The 19746-nt window shown below is 41.4% G+C and overlaps 2 protein-coding genes and 1 long non-coding RNA gene across 8 annotated transcripts; 1 reads left to right on the top strand and 2 right to left on the bottom strand.

The window, feature by feature from the left end:
- Positions 1–66: 66 nt before the first annotated feature.
- LOC110861501 lies at positions 67–9531 on the bottom strand. Of its 3 annotated transcripts, none has more exons than XM_035844745.1 (9): positions 9322–9531; positions 3035–3128; positions 2859–2951; positions 1959–2249; positions 1744–1833; positions 1605–1661; positions 1199–1465; positions 1044–1115; positions 67–948 (listed from the first exon to the last, which is right to left on the bottom strand). In XM_035844745.1, the coding sequence occupies exons 4-9, from the start codon at positions 2190–2192 to the stop codon at positions 340–342; spliced, it is 1329 nt and encodes a 442-aa protein (XP_035700638.1). In that variant the 5' UTR covers positions 2193–2249; positions 2859–2951; positions 3035–3128; positions 9322–9531; the 3' UTR covers positions 67–339. The 3 variants fall into 3 exon arrangements, with proteins under 3 accessions (XP_035700638.1, XP_035700639.1, XP_021966319.1); XM_035844746.1 differs by lacking the exon at positions 9322–9531 and adding an exon at positions 3671–3777; XM_022110627.2 differs by lacking the exon at positions 9322–9531 and adding an exon at positions 3501–3664.
- On the top strand, positions 4426–5927 carry LOC118433120. Its single transcript, XR_004833190.1, has 3 exons — positions 4426–5443; positions 5533–5696; positions 5791–5927. It is a non-coding gene; the product is annotated as an uncharacterized LOC118433120 (long non-coding RNA).
- Positions 9532–13916: 4385 nt separating the features above from the next.
- Positions 13917–18080, bottom strand: LOC110861527. 4 transcript variants are annotated; one of them, XM_022110656.2, is made up of 5 exons: positions 17765–18080; positions 16268–16344; positions 16067–16184; positions 15845–15990; positions 13917–14540 (listed from the first exon to the last, which is right to left on the bottom strand). In XM_022110656.2, the coding sequence occupies exons 2-5, from the start codon at positions 16310–16312 to the stop codon at positions 14367–14369; spliced, it is 483 nt and encodes a 160-aa protein (XP_021966348.1). In that variant the 5' UTR covers positions 16313–16344; positions 17765–18080; the 3' UTR covers positions 13917–14366. The 4 variants fall into 4 exon arrangements, with proteins under 4 accessions (XP_021966348.1, XP_021966349.1, XP_021966350.1 ...); XM_022110657.2 differs by lacking the exon at positions 17765–18080 and adding an exon at positions 17388–17698; XM_022110658.2 differs by lacking the exon at positions 17765–18080 and adding an exon at positions 16759–17288.
- Positions 18081–19746: the final 1666 nt, after the last annotated feature.

The raw sequence follows: 19746 nt of genomic DNA, 5'->3' as shown, positions 1-19746 counted from the left end.
CATTCCATCGTCGTGATGAGGCACGAGAGAAAGCAGATTGCAGTGAAAAATTGCTACACATTTCCATATTGTTCAGGTGAACGTATCAGTTTATTCTTAGCACGTCAAGTTTAACCATACATTCCGATTCATGATACAGAGTTGTCATCATTTCATCTGCACTTGTGCTCAGGTCCAATCCACTAATTTAATAATATAGATTTAAATATATGCATGTATTACCAACCAACTAAATACCATTAACAGCTGTTGTATGGCATTCGTATATGTATAAATTATTAGAAAGTTTAGTGCAGCAACAACAACAACAACAACAGTTTGTCATTATTATGCATCTTTTTAAATCAAGTCCCCCTTTGCCATGTCCCTCAAGGCGTGAATCAGGCGCTGCTCCGTCCCCGCAGAGTCCAGTGCTAGGTCGATGGAACCGATGACGAGCAACAGGGCTAGAAGTTGGCTCTTTTTAAATTCGTTCTCGATGACCCCGAAATCAAAGGGTAGCTCAACCCCCACTTTGGAGGCGGTGTCTTGGAAAACATTCCAGTAGTGGCTGAGAAGACTCTCCGTGTGGGCTGACCTCGTTTCTGGCGTGAGGGACGTGAAGAGAAGCAGGGCCACGTCGTGGGTGGGTCTGCTAATCGCCATCATCTGCCAGTCGAGAATGAGGCATTCGGGGTCCTCCTCTGCACCACTGCTAGCACTCCCATTGGAAATGGCCCCCTTCGAGTTCTTCCCACCAGTCGTCTTCTTGAAGAGGAGGTTGTTGCACCAAAAGTCCATGTGGGTCAAGCATGCGGGCGCCGGGGGTGGTGGGGGTTTCAGCAGCTCGTATAAGAGTTCGGTTGCTCTGGGGTGTAGGGCTTGAAGCTTACCCAATATTTCTTTACCATCTGGTTCTTGCCTTTCCAGAAAATGGGACAAGGTCGGGAATCCATGTTCAATCATTGTCTGTCAATAAACGTATTCGTTACAGGAATTGAAACATTGTTGGATTCAGCTCCTTGGTACAGTAGTGCCGTTTTATGCGTTAAACTGTGTCTCACCTTGTAAGCGGAAGCAGCTTTGTGGGGTCGGTAGGTAAGTTCCCATGTCTCGTCTAGCGGAATCCCAGTCACCTACATAAAAATGCGCAAGATGAATAATTATTATCTTCACACGTGGATTTAGTAGGTATGGTATCGTGCAGCGATAAGATCACCTCTTGCATTGCCCATGACAATGAGTGGACCACTGCGATGCGACCCAGGGCAGCGTGGGCTTCTTCCAATGAAAGCCCATTATTGAAGTCCCTCATGGAGAACCCGACAGGGCGCATATCTTCCAAAACCAGGACTGACTCGGCGTCACTCACGAGACTCATATCATCCTCTCCCTGACCGTCTGCGGCTGGTTGCGTGTGGTACTTGGCAAAATAACAGCGAGGAACGGCCAACTTAATGTCCGCATTACGCGTCTTTGACCATTCCTGTTACGCACAAAGAGTAAATTGTGTAGAGAGAAATGCGACAATAAATGAGACAACATATTATATATAAATGTTTGCGTATATACATACACATGAAATTGGGATGGATATATTTACTTATGACCTGAGCAGTTCATACCTCCAGCTGTGGTAAGGCATCAGTGTAAAAATGAATTTCTCTCCTGTCCACTTGAGCCTTTGTGACAACAGTTGAATTAAGTTTCATGGACATACTATTTGAAGAAATAAATAGTAGTAATAAATAGCATACGGCATACCATTTGTGCCATTTCTCTGTCATTGGGATCGTTGGGTGGGATCTTGACGAGTAAGTTTTCAGTCTTTTCCTCATTTGAGTCTGGAGTCATCTAGAAAAATAAAATAAAATTCCGGAATGCTGACCTTAGTCATCCATGACTCATCCACCACTTGTTTTCAAAATTCACATCATTTGGAAAGGAGTATTTGGAATTTGCATGCTTTGAGTTCGAACCTTGTAGCGAACGTGAAGGGAGAGGAGATCGGAGAGGGTGGACACAGGCCCCTCACCCGCACCCACCGTGAATCCTGGGCCAATGTCGAAATCAAGGATCGTGATGGGCACTTGATCTGGTCTGAGTGGCGGCGACTTGCTCTTCTTGGCGTAGTACGTCTGCAAAATGTCCTCCAACCAGAGCTTGGTTTTCTCTCGAGAGTCGACCCCAGAGACATTTTCAGCGTCACTCATCTCTCCTGTGCACTTATCTGGATTTCACGTCAATCTCGCCCCTCGCAGCAGTGGATACTATTATTAGCGGATGACATTATATGTAGTACGGAAAAGTATTAGTCGGTCGTCGTGCTGAGGAAATGATTACGACAGCCTTCATGGAACAAGACCCATTTCTGGAGTGTACGTGACATTGTTTTTATGATTATGCGTCACTCACATTCATTTTAATTCGCTAAAGTGAAAAGCGTTCAAACCCGTTCGTGACAGAACGGGCTTGAATATTCATCGATCGAGTTTTACAAAGGTCTTGACACGAATTAAGAGTAAATTGATATCCTGATTTTAAATAATATGTTCCAATGAAAAGAGTGACTTCAGTTATTCGCTAGTAGAGTTAATTTATGACTGTGATCGCCCTACTGAATTCTTGCTGAATAAGAAATTTGTTAGTGAACACACATGTAAACTACAGAACTATTTCTATTCCAGCTTAAAAATATGAGAATCTGCGTGTCGATGCGACATTGAAAGGACCTTTCTCAGTGAAAGTGTAATTTAAAAAGATGTTCCAAAATCATAATCTAAACAAACACGGAGATCTGGGGAAATTGGGTCGTAGAAGAAATGATACAACTCTCATTTCGATGCTGAGGAAATCATGTTATTGATTTAGGCTTTTACCTCTGCAAAACCTTGGAAGTTGACTCCGACCGAGAGAGCAGCAGCTTAAACTTTCTCCAAAGAGTCAGCCCTCGCTTTCTTTTTGGAGACGTCCTGCAGGAGAAACATGAGACGTTTTTTTTTAAAAGCCGAGAGAAACGTGAAATTTCTCACACAACTCGACTGAATGAACTCACCTCAATTATTTTGTCCACCTGGTTTCTTACCGAAATGAGACTCCAGAGAATATTCAGTCGCACGGAACAGTAATTCGACTCTGGCACAAACCTCCTGAAAAGCAACATAATTTTTGTTGAAGTGAATAGGAATTTTTTATAATCAAATGGAATTGATATTTAATTGAATACAGCCCTTAAAATGATTTTAAGGCTTTCGCGTGATGGTGATTTGGTAATTAACCTGTCTCCGGCATCAGATTGCCACTACCCTCACAATTTATTTGGTCCATATCATTCATATGCTTATTTGAAACCATGTTACGTCAATTGTAAAGAGGAATTGCGAATAATAGGTGGTTGGGTGGACAAAGGTAATTAAAAAATAAACTAGGCAAACACATGTCCATCCATTGATTGTAAATGAATGGACGTATATGTATGCATCCAGCTTGATTTATAAATAACCGACGATATATGTACATACATCAGCCACACGACCCTGTGTAAAATTGTCTGTATTCCAGTCTCTGCGGTTTTCTGTTGCAATCAAATATATCTGCAAATTGCGAATAATACGCTATTCGCCTGTTGGGTGGGTATATATATTCAGACTTCAAATAAACTGCAAGCTCCAGAGAACACTCGGCCACTTACTGACTAAAATTGAATGTGGAATGGGCTTTTAAAGCTAATCCTAGCAGCGGAGCATTTCGTTCTAGTGGAGGCAGTGCTCTGGAGGCAAGTGAGGCCAGAAGTGAAATGGGGACGAAGGTGGGGAGATGCAGAATTATATCATCATCATTAGTGCACATTTATCCTTGTGAAAGGTTGGGGCTGAAAATGATTCAGCAGAGACGACCAAATTGCTCGCAAGAATGACTCACTCAGGTGTGCGATCACTGTAGTTTTACTGAATCGTCGTCAAACTCCTTTGTTGTGCGCACCGTCAACTAAGGATGGTCCACAACCCTGCCATTGACCAACCAACTTCAAAATCAGTCACAAGAAAGCTGGGCATTATATCTTCAAATGGCACGAGTATGTCAGCAGCAAAGAGTGGAAACGGATTACGGCTGCATACCTGGTGTGATTATATGAGTGCATTCAGTATACTGAATGTACATGTGTAGATAGTTACATATATGTACAAATGCAATATATCATTCTCGCTTACATGCCCTGCCCAGTTCTTTTAATTTACTATTCGTAATGAGTTTGTCTGACATTAATGAGTAGTTTCACACACAACAATGGTAATTAAAACGAGAAAACATTGTCATTTTGAAATGTGACCATATTCGCTGACACTGACAACCAAGTCTTTTTATCTACGGACATACATACAGCATTTTCTGCTTTAACCCTTAATACGACCCCATATGACTAGATAAGTAAGAGCCATAATTTGAAATAAGTAATTGATACACGTGGAAAACATTTTAATTTTTTCCGTCTTACGAATATGCATTTATAGGAATTGTATATTATTCGAGACATGCATAAATTATGTTGTACCGAAATTCAAATTAAACTCGTAATACATAATGGATGAGAAATGAGAAATCTCTTCTAGATAAGTTGCTAAGAATACGACTGCAACCCCGGCATTACGAGGGCATTCGATCAGAAAATTAATCTCAGTTCAGGGTGCGAACGATATTTATATTACTTGTCAAGAACAAGGATTTAGTGATTTGTGAGACAAGCTAGACTCAAACGGTGCACCTGCGTTGAGTGAAAATAAAGTACTTTTGTGATTCCACCACCTGCAGTGAAAGAAAGTCACGACAGGATGTCATCGTGTAGTTTGATTCGATTTATTAACTAGGACTTCAACTCTCGAACCAATCTCACAAAAATTTCCATCTCTTAACATTCTTCTGATTCGCAGTCTAACGAGGACTGTCAAGAAGTAGAGAAAATTCCCTGGAAGCACTCGTGGCACGTCTATTCTGCCATGATTTATGGAGATGCGAATATCATGTAATTACACCGCAGGACAAGAGATTTAGAAGCGAGGAGCCACGATTTTATGTCCTCTTGTCGTGCTCAACACTGTGTTTTACTCCGATGACTTTGATACTTTGGCATTGACATCCGCCTTTTTATGGACAACCAGAAGACTTTCTATGCAATCTGGCCGTAAAATGAATTCAATGCTACATACATTACTAAAAAAACTGTATTTAATCCTCTTTTCTTCATGTATGTATGGATCTCACATGCACCACGTGATATGTAATTATTGCAGATTGAAACCAACCAGCTTTTGTGCAGACTTTATATCCTGGAAGAGCATCCTCCTTGCAACGGACCCGATGGTCATGAAATACACAATACTTTGTATGTCTTGAACTTTATGAAAACTATGTATACACATTTTCCCATTGTGAAATACGTGTTTGTGCAGCAGACTTGTTACGTAAGGTAGATTTTGTGTCGACATTTTATTTTTTTCAATTTCAACGAAGGAAATCCTTGCCTAGGATCCGACTGATCCGAGGTTTTTATTTCAGCTTGGTGTACAATTCACACAGCCCAACGAATGAGCAGCACACAATACAAATTCACGGACCATTTCCTTGCTGGCTGCCAATAAATCTGCGACATTTCGTTTTTCTCCATCAGCCTAACGAGAAAATGTCTCGAGACCACCAACTCACTCACTTTCGCTGCCTAGGTATGTATGAATTGTTGGAGATTATTATGTACCCTGGAAGGCAGGTGAGGAGGAGAGAGTTTATGCGAACGACTGATTCTGATTCCACTTGCAGGTGAATTCCAAAAATTGTGATTGCGGCATCAAAGCCAACGTGATTCTATTTACCTGCTCAAATAGATATGCACACACAGGAAGATATGTATGCAGAGATATGAGATTTCTTTCTGTGAATAATATTTGTATAGTTTACTGCACCAGATCACATCATTTTTCATTCAGAATGCTTCATAGTTTTCATATCCATGCACCGCAGCAGTAGGAATGCGAGCTTGTAGATGCACATGAATTGTGAAATGGAGAGAGAAATCCTAGATGCCAACAGAACGAGGATTTTGAAATGGTTTTGGACGAGATTCCTTAGATTCATGAATATGGATCTCCTTTCCTCAAATCTCAAACAGCAGAAAATCTCTTAAGCCGATGGTGGAGCTCCTTTCTCCACATTCCACACGTACACACACGAATATACGTACTTATAGTACAGCACTGGTGGTTGGAATAGCGGGTTGGCTCACCTGCTTGGATGGAGCAATCGTCACGACTGCGAATAACCATGAACCATGCCAATCTCAGTACTGCTGAGGATCGAACGTGTGGAAGGTGACGCAATGAGTGAATTAATTTTCTTTTCTTGGCATATCTCAAGAGACCAGACATGTTTAAACCATGCCAAATAATGCGAAAGTAAACAGAGAGGAGAGAGAAAGCGTAATGTTGATCTAGACGTGGAGAGAACTGTGGTGGTGATGGGGCTAGGACAAAGACGACAAACGAGGAGAAAACATTTTGTTTTCCTGGAAATTGTTCTCCATAGTCCAGCAGCAGTGTCTTACGCAGAGAGAGTTCAGAGAGTGTTACAACGCCTTCAATGAGCCTGTCGTCGCACCGTTTGTGTAGAAGGAAAATGTCACCCGCAAGAAAGTTTGTCTGCTTTAAGGCACTTGCTTTACATAAAGTTCGCATTTACGAGAGACGACCGGCACCTGGTTCCTTATTTGCCTGCAATACAATTATTGAATACACACCGTTCCCATCTTGTTATCACTCACGCATTGTCTCCTATAAACATACTCGTGTGCATCCCTTCTCCTCTTGAGCTTTCCAATTTCACAGGCTATATTTAGCGTCTGTGAACCATTTTTAATACTTGTAAAAACCTGCTACGCTACAAAATTGGGTATGTCCAATTATGTTACAAGCATTTCTCTTAATAGAACCCTTCATTTCTCATCACTCCATTCGTTTCACCCTGAACCAAGCAAGCCCATTCTGGAATTCTAGTGGTTAAAAATCAATAGAATCAATTAGTGAAAAAGGAGTGGAAATTCAAACAAGAGCGTCTAACAAAGGATGAGGATAATTATTAGGTAAATGTGCGGATGTGGCTCACATATTTATTTATTATAGACAGCAAACTACATACTATTGATGGAATAGCTTTGATCAGCGTGCCTCACTCCCTGCACCACCCATTTGACTCAAACTTTCACAATCAGCAGACAAAAATCACTTGCAATTCGAGTCATCTCATGTTTTCCTGAGCATTTATCTACTTCCTGTTCATACAGATTGCTCCAAGTTGCACCCACCGGCAAAATAACTACGTAAATCTATTTACGATCATGAATGTTCTCTGTGTACATATGTGCTACGGGTCATTCTGTTGTCTGTGTGTAATCTGAACCCACAGTAATAACGAGATGGTTGCTTATAATAATTACGATTCTCGATTACGGCACCGGACTACATCGATGGCATTTAGTAAAAGAGAATATGGGATAACCGATATGTGTACATGACCGTGCAAATGGGGATGATGATGGGTCAGCAAACTAAATGCCAACTAAAACTGGTATCTCAGTCTCCCACCCGCCCGCTTCGTGAAACTTTTTCTCTCGTGAGTCGCACAACTTGGATTTTTCTTTCAAGATTTGATCCTTCTGTCTCGGAGAAGATCATCTCCTTCATGTTACTCCTCCAGCCCGTCGTCGTCCGTCCACACAGATCACTTCGCATTGTGGCTTGTTCTTTCTCGACATTGGGACGGTGTTGCTTTGGGAAGCTATGTTCGATCCCCAATGATTTTGCTCGTCCTCCAATCCAATGTGTTGGACAGACAGCTCAGGATTCCCAAGAAATTGTGAACGAGACTGATTACTACGGATATGTGCTTCTACTACTACAAACAAATGCGTGGGCTTGCACTATACTTTCTCTTCCTTTTGGCTAGTGTCCATTTCGCTGAAAATGGCAAAATCCGCAAGTTTTTTCTTCGAATTGATTAATTTCTGCTGCCTCTTTGGTGGATTTTTTTATTTATTCTGTGTGCATATAATACGACGAAGGTAAGTAATAAGTACGACGACGGAGCGGAGGGAAAGAATGCAAATAGCGTATGTATAAATAAAGTGAAGAAATCCAATGTTGAGCCAGATTCGATCTCGACTTGTGCATGAAGTATCCCAGTGAGATCCGAGTGGTTTAAATAATTCTCTCTTTTCCTCATCTTTCCTCAGCTTCTGAGGAGCAGTTTCCTGCTTCCTCCTCCGCCTCGCCTCCTCATCTTTCCAATTTGAATGCCTGGCACATTTTCCGAAAGATGAGTGGAGACAGAGTCTGGCTGGATCTGAATTAATTACGGCTAAGGCTGCGTCTTTGGCCTGACTCTGTCGCGGACGATCTGCCACATTATGTTTGGCGAAATGATATTTCATCTCCGTCCTGACAGGCTGATGAGGAGGAGCAGACAATCATAACTCACCAACTGAATGAATCATTCTGCTCCAGCTCACCAGCCGCCAGTCAAGATGACTTTCTCATTGTGACGACGGGATGGGAACACAAAGGAAATTCCATGTAAATGTAACTCTTAGTTGAGTGTTTTGCTCAAAAGCAGATAAACGAGGATTGAATTGAACAAGCGGTTCATGTTTTCCCTCAACCCGAATCCAGACCTTTCTTACTCCAATTGAATGCAAACTTTCTCCTCCGAGTTCTAAATATAGATATGTATATGCCGCCTAATAATATGTACGTATTTAGTGGGAAGAACTAACGATAGGAAGCCTGTACTTTGGATGTTGTGCATTGTAAGAAAACTAAACTTTGCATGATACCATCGCTCCAAGGATTATCCAATTACGTCAACTTTATTCAAAAAGTATAAGTGAATTCAAACGACCGTTTTTGTCCCCTTAAAACTTACGAGTGTAAATGTGTAAACTGTGTGTCTCCACTTCTTTTGTGCTCTGATAAATCAGGGGAAGACTGGAAAGTATGGAAATAGGTTTCCTTTCATCAAGAGTTTGCACATCACAAAGGACGCGGCTTAGAACGACGTGGGCACACATGCACGTCGTTGGCGTTGGTGGTGGTTGGTGGGTCGTGGAGGAGCAGAGAGGATTCAAAAACCAAACGTCGAGAGCTTATTATTGAAAGGCGACTTTTACCCTCGACAGCTTATTTCGAACTGTTTTGTCTTCCCACAGGGATTTCATGACAGGTTCGCAAGTCAGCACTTTTGCAAATGTATGTCGGTGGGATTTCATATCTATTAATATCTCAAAAATACTTAAGTGCTTACCCAGCCCAGGACGACCCACGCAGAATAAAGTGGATGAGAGCAGTGCTGTGTCGTATTTGTCCTGAGATCGGAGTGCAGTCTGTATCGGACCACCTCGCCGTGGGTGCTGAGACAATGGAGCTCCGTCTTGTTTAATGAGATGCAGGAAGCGGACTGAGGAGAAAGGCATTCTCCGTCGTGCTATTATGCTTGAGGAGAAAGTGCCTCGAGTGGAGAATGAGCGTGCCTTGCTACATGGGCGGACTGGAGAAATAAGGCTCTCGTGAGCATGGCTCTCACTACTTATCGACCCGCCCGCAAGTTGGACTTACCCGGATCAGGTTTTGGTCTAGGTCTGGAATTGGCAGAGAACTTGAGCAGGCAGAAAACCATGCGAGTTGTTGTTCATGTGGCCTAAAAGTAAAGCTATGTTTGCAGGGAGAAGCTAGTTTTTAGAGAGCAATGAAAAATCACGTCTCTTGGACTACCCGCAACCACTACGACGACGACGACAACAATGCAGCTCGTTCTCATCCTCCGTTTGTTGTGTCTCATGACAATGATTTTTTCCTTTGTATGGCTCGGAATGAGAGTGTATAAAACGAGGAGAACTGGTTTATATCACGTGGCGACATGTCCGGCTGCGTTCATTTCGACAAGAAACACACATTTCTTGTACTTTCAGTGGGAATTGTGTTGACAGAGCTGCTGGTGAAAGCTGATGTCAAATTTGGCTGAGTCGACTTGGGTGGGAATTGGTCCGCACAGAGAGACACTCATTGTCACGGGAAGAGAAAATTGGAAGCTGGTCGTGGAGGAAGAAACAACAGCAAAATGCTTAGATTCGTCGTCTCCCTTCTCTCAAGAACAAGAACGGAACGAGGAGATGACGGCCGTTCGCTCTCATTATTGTTCACGCAGCCAAGGAATCTCCCTTGTCCTCCTTCTACGAGTACGACTCTAAAAACAAACCCTAACGAACGTACAATGATTACACACGTCTGTTGGCGTAATACGTGTTGAATTGGTGGATTACAAATGAATACCTCATGTCCACCGTTCAGTAAGGAAAATAACGTTAATTTGTCCAACATCTCGGTACGTGACGGATGCTTTGGAGTCGAAATCATATGCAGATTACAAGTGGATCCATGTTCAATGGATTTTTTGTTTGGGAGAAAGCACTTGTGCCATGCATCCAGCGGGATGTCTGTGTGGGACCACGGGACGGAGTGGGGGAGATGTGTGGGAATTATTGAAGAGTAAGTGAGCACTCGTGGTGGAGGTGAAGTGGGTGGCAGTTGTGGTGGTGCTGCTGGTATCATTTTTCAATAGATTTCACTTTCACTGCAGTGGATGGGATAATGGAGGTGCTTTGGGGTACGGGAGCGGAGATCTGCTGAATTTTGTATGGGTCTCGGAGACTAAAATACAGCCCAAAACCAAGCATTAGTTACTCGTGTGGTTGCTTTGCAACATCACACGTTGCTTTACTCCTGAATCTCCAGTCCAGGGCGTCGTGGTGGTGGTGTTAATGGTGGAAACTGTAGAGAGAGGGACAGGACGGTGAAAGATGTGAATGGGTTTAGGATCCTAGACTCCTCTAAATTTTCTCTCAAGGTTTGCAAAATAGGTGCGGCATTATGGGCCACCCAAGGTGAGCCGAGGGTGAAATCACTGGATTGCAAAAAACTTCAAATTCCAACTTTATCACTTAATTCTGATGGTTAGCACTTTCTTAAAGAAACGCGGAAAGTTCGGAATCAAGAGCACTCATGTTCAATAACGTATCCAATTTAGCAGAGTATGAGGTCAATGAGTGTGTTTGTAAATAAACTTGGCCAGGGAAGAAGCCTTCATTTAGCCCGAAACAGCATTTGCTTCACCTCACCGAAATCCAGGGTGAGTCATTTCATACTTACTCACACATTTCCCCGTGACACTATTTTGTGAAACTTCTTTTGGAGGTCATCCACTGGACCGATTTTGCACATCTTCAAGCTAATCCAAGGTCCTGTCGAGATACGCATTTTAAGACTGAAAGTAGGTAAGTTGACAAATATCACTTCGTCCGCTAGCTCGACAGACAGACAGACAGGCAAAGCGGACTCATAAGACTTGCCTCGAGCTCAAAAGGAGTTTTCTCTACTTGTAATCTTGAAAATTGACTGCGGGATGTCCAATTCAAACTAATTTTTGACTTGACTCTGACTTTCTGAGAGTATGAGCAAGTATGCATGAAATCTTATTTCAGTCGAAAAAGCCATTAGCCAAGAAAGTAACCACTTGCACAACTCGAGTTAAAATCACGTTATCAAATCTGCAACTTCATTTCTTTATTTTGAGTGCATACATATTTCTGAACCGAACAGTTGTCACACTTACACCGGGATGTTGATGGACAACGGAATAGATGACGGAAATCGCAATTACTAATCAGTAACAATTCTTCTTGACTTTTTGTCCTTCATTGTCGACGGTATAAAAATTCTGCAAGTCCGTTTTCCGTTTGAGTGTGAATCCATGCATCGTTTGGTAGCTTTGACTTGTGCAGATCCCTGCATTCGAAGCATGGAATAAGTTTGGGTCAGTGTAGAAGTTGGAGATAAGTGCGAGATCCTCATGGAAGGATTCTCAGCCCACACAGCAAGGCGAGCACCCAGCTCAGAAAAAGAAAGGCCAAGTGCAACTCGCTACGAAGGAGAGAGCGAGGACGAGAAAGTTAATAAAAACTTTTAGGCTTAGAGTTTTCTCCTCGGGTGGACTTTGCATTGGTCTCTTGACAGCCTCTCCTATCCTCCACGGACCAGGCCTTCTCCCCCACTCCGCTTTGATAAACCCAACTCTAAATCATGTAAAATATGGCCAATTTAAAAACATTAACCAACTTCACATACATACATGGCTGAATAAAAATCGGAAATGAAGTGAACTTTCTCCTCACTTTTTTTTCTCCTGCTTGGAGTGACAGAGTTGTTCTCACTTGTGATGCTCTTGCTGAATCTGCATATGTGCCACTAAATAAAATAGCAAATAACCGGTTGAAACTTACCCCTCAGTCTCGGAAGGACTTTGAATGTCTCTGCGTTCTCGGACTAATAATCAACTTTATTGCTGTCCTCTCGAGTTTCGCACTTCGTTTAAGCCGGGTAATAAACTAAGGTAAAACCACTTCTGCGACTGGCAAGATTTAAACCACTGGTAGTTTAGTTCATCCCTTATATTATGGATGGACGTGGGATTCCTCAAATCTCTCACTTATACGACCACCACCTTAGGAGTGGTACTAGCTATAGCCCCTTATAATTGCTCGATATGCTCCTTCCTAGTAATCCTGCACCTTCTTTTCATACAAAGTGCCGTTGGAAAGTAAGCAAGTTTTCAGAAAAATGCCAACTCTGATACCTACTACTTTTCATTCTTGGTAGCAAACCCGCTCCCCACGGCGCTATTATTTCATACGCCACACAAGAGCAATTCGCTTTCCGCAAAAAAAAATAAAATACCTCCTTATAGTGGCGATATAATTTTTTAGCGAATTATATGTGTGATTTTCTTCATTTATTTGAACGTGTAGCTGCAGTTAGCATGATACACAATTATTACCATTTAGTGACTGTAATGGGTGCATTGTGGATGCGAAATGGGAATAAATGAGAACTTGGTCGTTTAGTGGGAGCAGGAAATATTGCATCGCAACGCTTTCCTTGTGTGTTGCGGTGTTAAGCGGAGGATGGAGAATGCTGGCGGAGAGAAATGCCAGCAGAATACAAATGGGATGGTCTAGAATCTGGGTTCACCTGCCTGCTTTCACTCTCTTGCTTTCACCCGGCTGTGTGTAGAGTAGCTCAAGGGTTTTGGGCTTTGAGGCTGTTCCTGTGTCTTGGGCGGAGGAGAAAACATGACAAACATCCCATCAGAGAGAGAAGGATGAGAAATGTGCTTACAGTCCCACATATTTATCTCTGTTTAACTCACAATGCTCTCCATCCACTTCGTCTTCGGAGCCTTCCCAACGACTCATATTCATGTTCTCCTTTGATACACAACTTGCATTTGTATTTTTAATAACAACACGAGATCTAATCTTGCTCCTCGTAGAGAGACACTGCTCCCGAAATGCCCTGTGGGCTCTCTTCTGGGAATAGACACATTTATTTGTCTAGCGTCTGTGCACATGTGCTATTGGCACTGCTTCACAGTTACACCTATAAAAAAAACTTTGCATATGAAGAGAAAGCAAAAAATTGCACATCACAAAAATAGGAATGATAAGAGCATATTGTTTGAATGCCTGGAACGTCATTAGGACTAAGCTTTTGGTGGAGGGCGAGGGAAATGGGAATAATGGCACCAATCATTTGTTACGCCAGCAGAGTCGTTGGCGTTGTGCGAGGGAATGTGTGCAGTCTGGTTGGTGGTGGTGGTGAAAAGGTTTGATTGATGTTGGTGGAGAGAAAGTGCTGGATGAGATTTCCACATGAGAAATTACTCATTTGAATTGAAATCGTTGTTTTCATTTGACTAATGCATCCCATCTCCGCTTCCCCCCCAACCAAGGCATGTGAGAATGGTTTTTTACAAAAATAATGCCATGCAATAAATACTTACTCCAATTCTTTCAAGTGTTTTATTTGGTACAGTACTTATTTAGTAATTGCATATGCAAATCACATTGCGTTCATAGTCACCAACATAATCACATTATACCGACGAGCAAAATCACAATAAATACAGGTACAAACAAATATGTTTTTCTTGTTAATAGTGTCTAAATGCACGTATTTTATGGGTTACAATTTACAATAAAGCACTCTGATTGGAGAGCTCCCCAGCTCCTTTGCGTGGTTATTTTTAATATATTTTTTTTGCATGAGAAGAGTTGTGAGTTTTGTGCTAGTTGTGAAAGTGAGAGACTCATTTGATAGATTTGTGTGCGAGTGAATTAGCACAGATTGTACACAGATTAGAAGATATTGTTTAGTCGAGGTCATCACAAGTTTATTTATATTTCCAGGGGCTAAATTGTTATTTGCTGTCAAAAAGAGGAGTTGAGCAGCTTTCTCTCAGCCCTGTTTCGGGTTGGAGAAAGTTGAGGATCGTGACGAGCTGTGAGAAACGCTGGTTTCAACGCGTGTTTTTTTTCGTGGCAAAGACATCTCGTAATACTCGGCCCGTTTGGATCGTGACAAGGGTTCGTACTTTTCCAGGGCGTCCATCCCAGGCGGATACTTCCGTTTCTTCACAAATTAAAAAGCAAGTATTGAACGACGTAAAAGAACCTTCAATTGTGTTTCAGAACTCGTCTGCCACTAATAGCGCTACCGGTGAGGGATTAAGTTCCGTAAGTAAACAAAAAGAAGCCAGAAGCGGTGAAATGGTTATTATTTATTTGTTTCCTTACCATTCATTCGTCACAATCTGCTGAAGAATTATAATCACACGAACATATCGCGATGCTGCTATTATTACGATTATGTACCACTCAGTTTTGTGTACTCGTCTTAAAGAAATTGGTTCAGTTTAGATGCTGCAGGGATGTATTTATGCGGTCATATTTATTACTTCGCACCTAGCCATTTATTTCTACTTACGCAATTCAGACTGGGTGAACCGATTGTTCGGATTGAGGCAGAAGGTGAGTAGAGTTACAGAAGCGTGAAATACTAGTTGGCACATTTTGAGCTGCTCTTTAGATTTGCTTGACACAAAAAATCTTTGAGGCAAAAAGTAGCAACAACAAAGCGCAGTAGTTGCCTCCTCGAGTTAGTTTGTGGTATTATTACCTCACAAACGAATTTCCGTTACATTTGCACCTCATTAGTGGAGTATGGCTCTATTAGAAAGGAATGGATGGCGTTGAAAAATGTTTCATCGGAACAGTAAGGCACAATTAGAGGGCATTTTGCCCTCTAGAACTGGGCTGGTGGGTTGGTTGGCGTATGTAGGAAACTGGTTGACAGGTGTCTATTAAATTATTTAACTTGCAGCTCAACGCATGTCTTCTTTTCTGACGTTACATTCGCAACGGTAGTTTCGCAGGCTTGTTTCTCTCTCGCGGTTTACTTATCCCCGTGCAATTTAATTACGTGGCAGATGACATTGGATTATAAATTTAGTTCAATGATTTAATAATTGGTTCAAATTGAAGCTGTGAGTGCCGCTTTTTTTAGTAAACTGTTAAATTTATTAATACAAACGTTTAAAAAAGTAGCATGAAGACGTGTTAACAAAAAATGTAAATGCGAAGAAGGTTACGGTTGCTCGTTACAATTGTATTAGATAAATTGATGTGGAGAGCGTGTCTGTTTTTTTGGGGGATGATGGTGTGGCATTGTTGTCTGACAATAATGTGTTTGTTGTTATTTGTTTGTGACTTGGTGACCACTATGTTTCCAGTTTCTCGCGGCGTTTCTGTTCACAGATTGTTAAATTAATTTCAATTAGTAAAAATCGCCAAATGTGAGAAAGCCACCGTCGGTAGTTGGGTTTGCATAATTGTTTCTGAGGATATTGTTGAGGTAAAAAATAAGGTTTCGCTTACCATGATTCGCTTCTTCTCTTTGCACGCCCACACCGTCTCATCCACATTTCCGTAGCAGTCGGACAAATACCGGTCTGGAAGTTCTTGGCCCTGGTATTCGCACAGCTTGGACAAAGGCTTGGACTTCACCAACATGTTATTCATTCCTGCCCATAATTCAGCAATTATCATTTTTATACATGTTATTTCCCCCTCTTTTTCCACGAAATGTGTTTCGATTACCATCAGGCTTCTCCTGTGGACAGTAGAAAACATCCGGCGTTTTCTTGTCGTAGATGATTGACCGCTTAATAATGTCTTCATCATGCTCTACGAAGACGGAAGTGGCGCTGTGAATGCTCTGGAAGATCAAGATAGAACCAAGCCCAATCAAATTATTGGGTATCTAGCGGTAGCAGTGCCACACCGAAGCAGGATCCTTACCAAATATATGCTGATGAGTAAGATAATGACTGAATGGGACTTCATCCTGACGGATTTTGGTAAATTTCCGAGAAACACTGAGCACAAAAAATGTAAAGGTTAAAATACGCCGAAGAAGAAGAGTACAATCAAGAACAAACAAATAGTGCAGCGATGTGTGACTTGCTATTGAACTAGTGCGTAATAAATAATGAATGACTGTAGAAAAGACTTTTAAATTCAATCAGAACCGACGGATGCAATAGGTTATAAACTACGTAATATAATTACTATGTAATACATAATGAACTATGTAATCGGACAATGACAAACCACAAATCAAATCCTGTTTTATATTTACAACGCCTTGATACGACTTGTCAGTCTAGCGTAATTTTGCGGTGTCAATATAAATACCTACTCTTCAAATAGCGTCCTATTTATCATGGTAAGAAACTGAAAATATAAACACGCTGCCACGCGCGTTTTCCATTCAATGAAAAATCTCGTACCTAGATTTACGTCGCGAAAAAGTGTACCGTGTGAATTAGGAAATGTACGTACAATAAAATACAATGCGAAATTCACACCACCCGCAGACACAAGCTCAACTTTTGTACGGCTAGTCGTGCACTTTTGCAGCAGACAAAAACGAAGAAAATTCACAGGCAGCACTTTCAATTCTTGGTTTGTCCTTGTCGACGACCATTAAAATAAAAATGCGTGTCCAACAAATATTTTTTCTGTGTACAATTTTCGATGTCACAACGAGTTCAGGATATTCTAAATATGTTTCGGGGTTCAACCTATTTTATTAAAAGGTTGAGCTCAACGGGGCTCAAGACCTAAAGGTTGCTGAAGTACACCAATGAGCAAATACAGCGTGCATAAATGGGATGCAAATGGAAAAGAGAATGTGAAACAAAGCAAGTGCAGACTTATTTATCTTGCTTAATAATTCATTTCTGCACTTGCGAATTGAAATTGCAAGCAACTACAAGAATCCTTTTTAGGAAGGACGTTGGTCGGTGGCTGCGTGCGTTGGAGGAGTAAAGGAATACGAAATGATGTTGGAAGAGAATATTCACAACTTGTTTGTAAATTTTATAGAAAACTCCAAATCTTCACAAGAAATTTCTACCTTTAATTCCTTCACTGCAAGTTTAGAAATATTTCCACGAAGAATTATTTATATATGCACCATTGATCACCGTTTTAAGGAAAATTTTAGCGGTGGCAAACTCTTGCAACAAGGATTTTAAGCTTCTTTTCAGGAAATTTTCTCTCCTTGTATTTAATTCATTATGCACATATCAAAATCTCGTTCACTGAACTATTCCAATAAAAATCAACCCACGCAACTACTCAACCCAACCAGCACACGCAAACGTTACAACAACTTTGGCAAATATACTGCTCGTCTGTTTCTTGCAAAACTTGAGCTGGCTGATGCTATAAGTTGATTCTTTTATGTCGTCTCCTGAAGGAAATTAGCGAGATATGGGTTTAATCGTTTACCTGCAATTCCGTCAGCCACCTTCAACGTCTTCCACCACCCACCACTAAACAAACACTATTGCTCGCAAGTACTTCTTCTTCTGCTTGGGCAAGATGAATTGGAGGTATTTTGGCTCAACCACGAAATTTCATGCTACTCCTCATTCCACAAATTTATTTCAAGGGATGAACTTTGAAGCGATGAGATTCTATTTTCGTTGTATTTGTGCTGCTTCACAGCTTTGATCACCACTGCTCAGAATCAAGTGAGTGGAAACAAGTCACGAAGTCCGTACCTAACCTGAGATCACATCATAATCACATCATCATCCAACTGAATTTTCACTTGAGGTTTTCCTGATGATCACTGCGTTGGCGTAGCCTTTGTTCGAAGCAGCAACCTGCGACTTCTTACACACACTTTCAATACTATACTCTACGTAAGAATATGTATCTTCAAGATGCAAGCGAGGCAATTAACGTATACGGCACTGAATTACCTGTTCCTTGCATTACAACAACAACTCCACCAACGCACCTGCAAATACTTAAGAGGAGATGACTTTGAGTGAAGCCCATCATGACGTGGTCGCACTTTTTCTTCAGAGGCAGCCTTTGCATGGCATATTTCGTACTTATGATGATGCATTCGTATGTAGGTATAACGACCAAGGAGAGTTTTAAGGTGAGGTGAACCATGCATTGTCTCACAAGAGGCAGAAATGAGGAGATCACTTGCAGGAGATTTCGTTCAGATGAGTTGTGGACCCCTCTCTTTGTTCCCCAGCACATAATTCGGCATTGTTGTACAAGACTCCGAATGAATTCGCATCATATTAATTTCACGCTCATATCTCATTTCATATGTGGAAATGAAAATGAAGGTCGTTTACACCTGAACATGTCAACCATAAATCTCTCACTTTGAAAATGTGTGACGCTATTTATTAGCATGAGGATAATGCGAATGGTAGCAGTAAATATTTATATGCACGTAAGAACAGATAGTGATGGTAATCCGTAACCGATCCTATCCTAGGATCGTAAAAACTCGGATAGGATCGGATTTTCACACGGATCGGATAGAGGATCCGAGGATCAGACAATCCGATCCGATCCTAACCGATGAGATCCTAGGATCACACAGGATCCTCGGATCATCCGATGTAAACTCGTTTCACATTTGGTGAGTTCATCACATGGCGTACATTACCCGAACGAGCCGAATTATGTTATTATTCTACACCAGTTATTTTTATTTTGGCGTTGAAATCATACTAAATTGAATAATTTGAACGCCAAAATAAAAATAACTGGTGTAAAATAATAGGATAATTCGGCTCATTCGGGTAATGTACGCCATGTGATGAACTCACCAAAAACCGTTCCAATAAATAAAGAAAAGCAGCTGGTAAAGTATTTCCATAGTTAGACACAAGGTGTCTCACACATATCATCCGCGGATATCCTACGATCGATCCGATCCTAGGATCGGATCGCATCGGATTTCGAGTAGAACCGGGAGCCGATCCGATCCGATCCTGTATTTATCCGATCCTATCCTACGGATCGGTTAATTTAGGATACGGATTACCATCCCTAGATATGTGCATCAGTAGATTGGATAACCGTTAGTTTAAGAATGAAATGGTAAAAATATTACGTAACATGAAACACTAATTAATTGCAAAATGCACTTTTGTGACAGCAACGGACGACTAAAGCAGTTCCCGAGATTGATGTAAATTACGGGTGGTGAGTGAGAAAGAAAGAGCAGTTGAGGTGTTGAGTGGTGGACAAAGTCATTCAAGAACTCGCCACACAATTTGCATGTAAGAAGAAAAGGGAACAATATGTCATTATATTTGATGCAGCCTCAACTTGTAAAATGCAGAAAATTGGTGATACAATAAAAATCCTTTCTGTGAAAAACAATCAAATTGTTGTTGAGGGTGGATGGTGGATTTGCTTGGGATTATTATGTACGCACCTTAGTATTGTAA

This window comes from Folsomia candida, unplaced genomic scaffold, assembly GCF_002217175.1.
Source record: "Folsomia candida strain VU population unplaced genomic scaffold, ASM221717v1 Fcan01_Sc042, whole genome shotgun sequence".
Lineage (NCBI taxonomy): Eukaryota > Metazoa > Arthropoda > Collembola > Entomobryomorpha > Isotomidae > Folsomia > Folsomia candida.
This window is presented reverse-complemented; position numbering and strand designations above follow the sequence as displayed.

Coding starts and splice junctions, on each gene's coding strand:
- LOC110861501 (XM_035844745.1), bottom strand. CDS start 2,192: ATGAGTGACGCTGAAAATGTCTCTGGGGTCGACTCTCGAGAGAAAACC. Junction 1,662..1,743: donor ACAGAGAAATGGCACAAATG/GTATGCCGTATG, acceptor GTTGTCACAAAG/GCTCAAGTGGACAGGAGAGA. Junction 1,466..1,604: donor ATGCCTTACCACAGCTGGAG/GTATGAACTGCT, acceptor TGTGCGTAACAG/GAATGGTCAAAGACGCGTAA.
- LOC110861527 (XM_022110656.2), bottom strand. CDS start 16,312: ATGAAGTCCCATTCAGTCATTATCTTACTCATCAGCATATATTTG. Junction 16,185..16,267: donor TACTCATCAGCATATATTTG/GTAAGGATCCTG, acceptor TTGATCTTCCAG/AGCATTCACAGCGCCACTTC. Junction 15,991..16,066: donor TCCACAGGAGAAGCCTGATG/GTAATCGAAACA, acceptor AATTATGGGCAG/GAATGAATAACATGTTGGTG.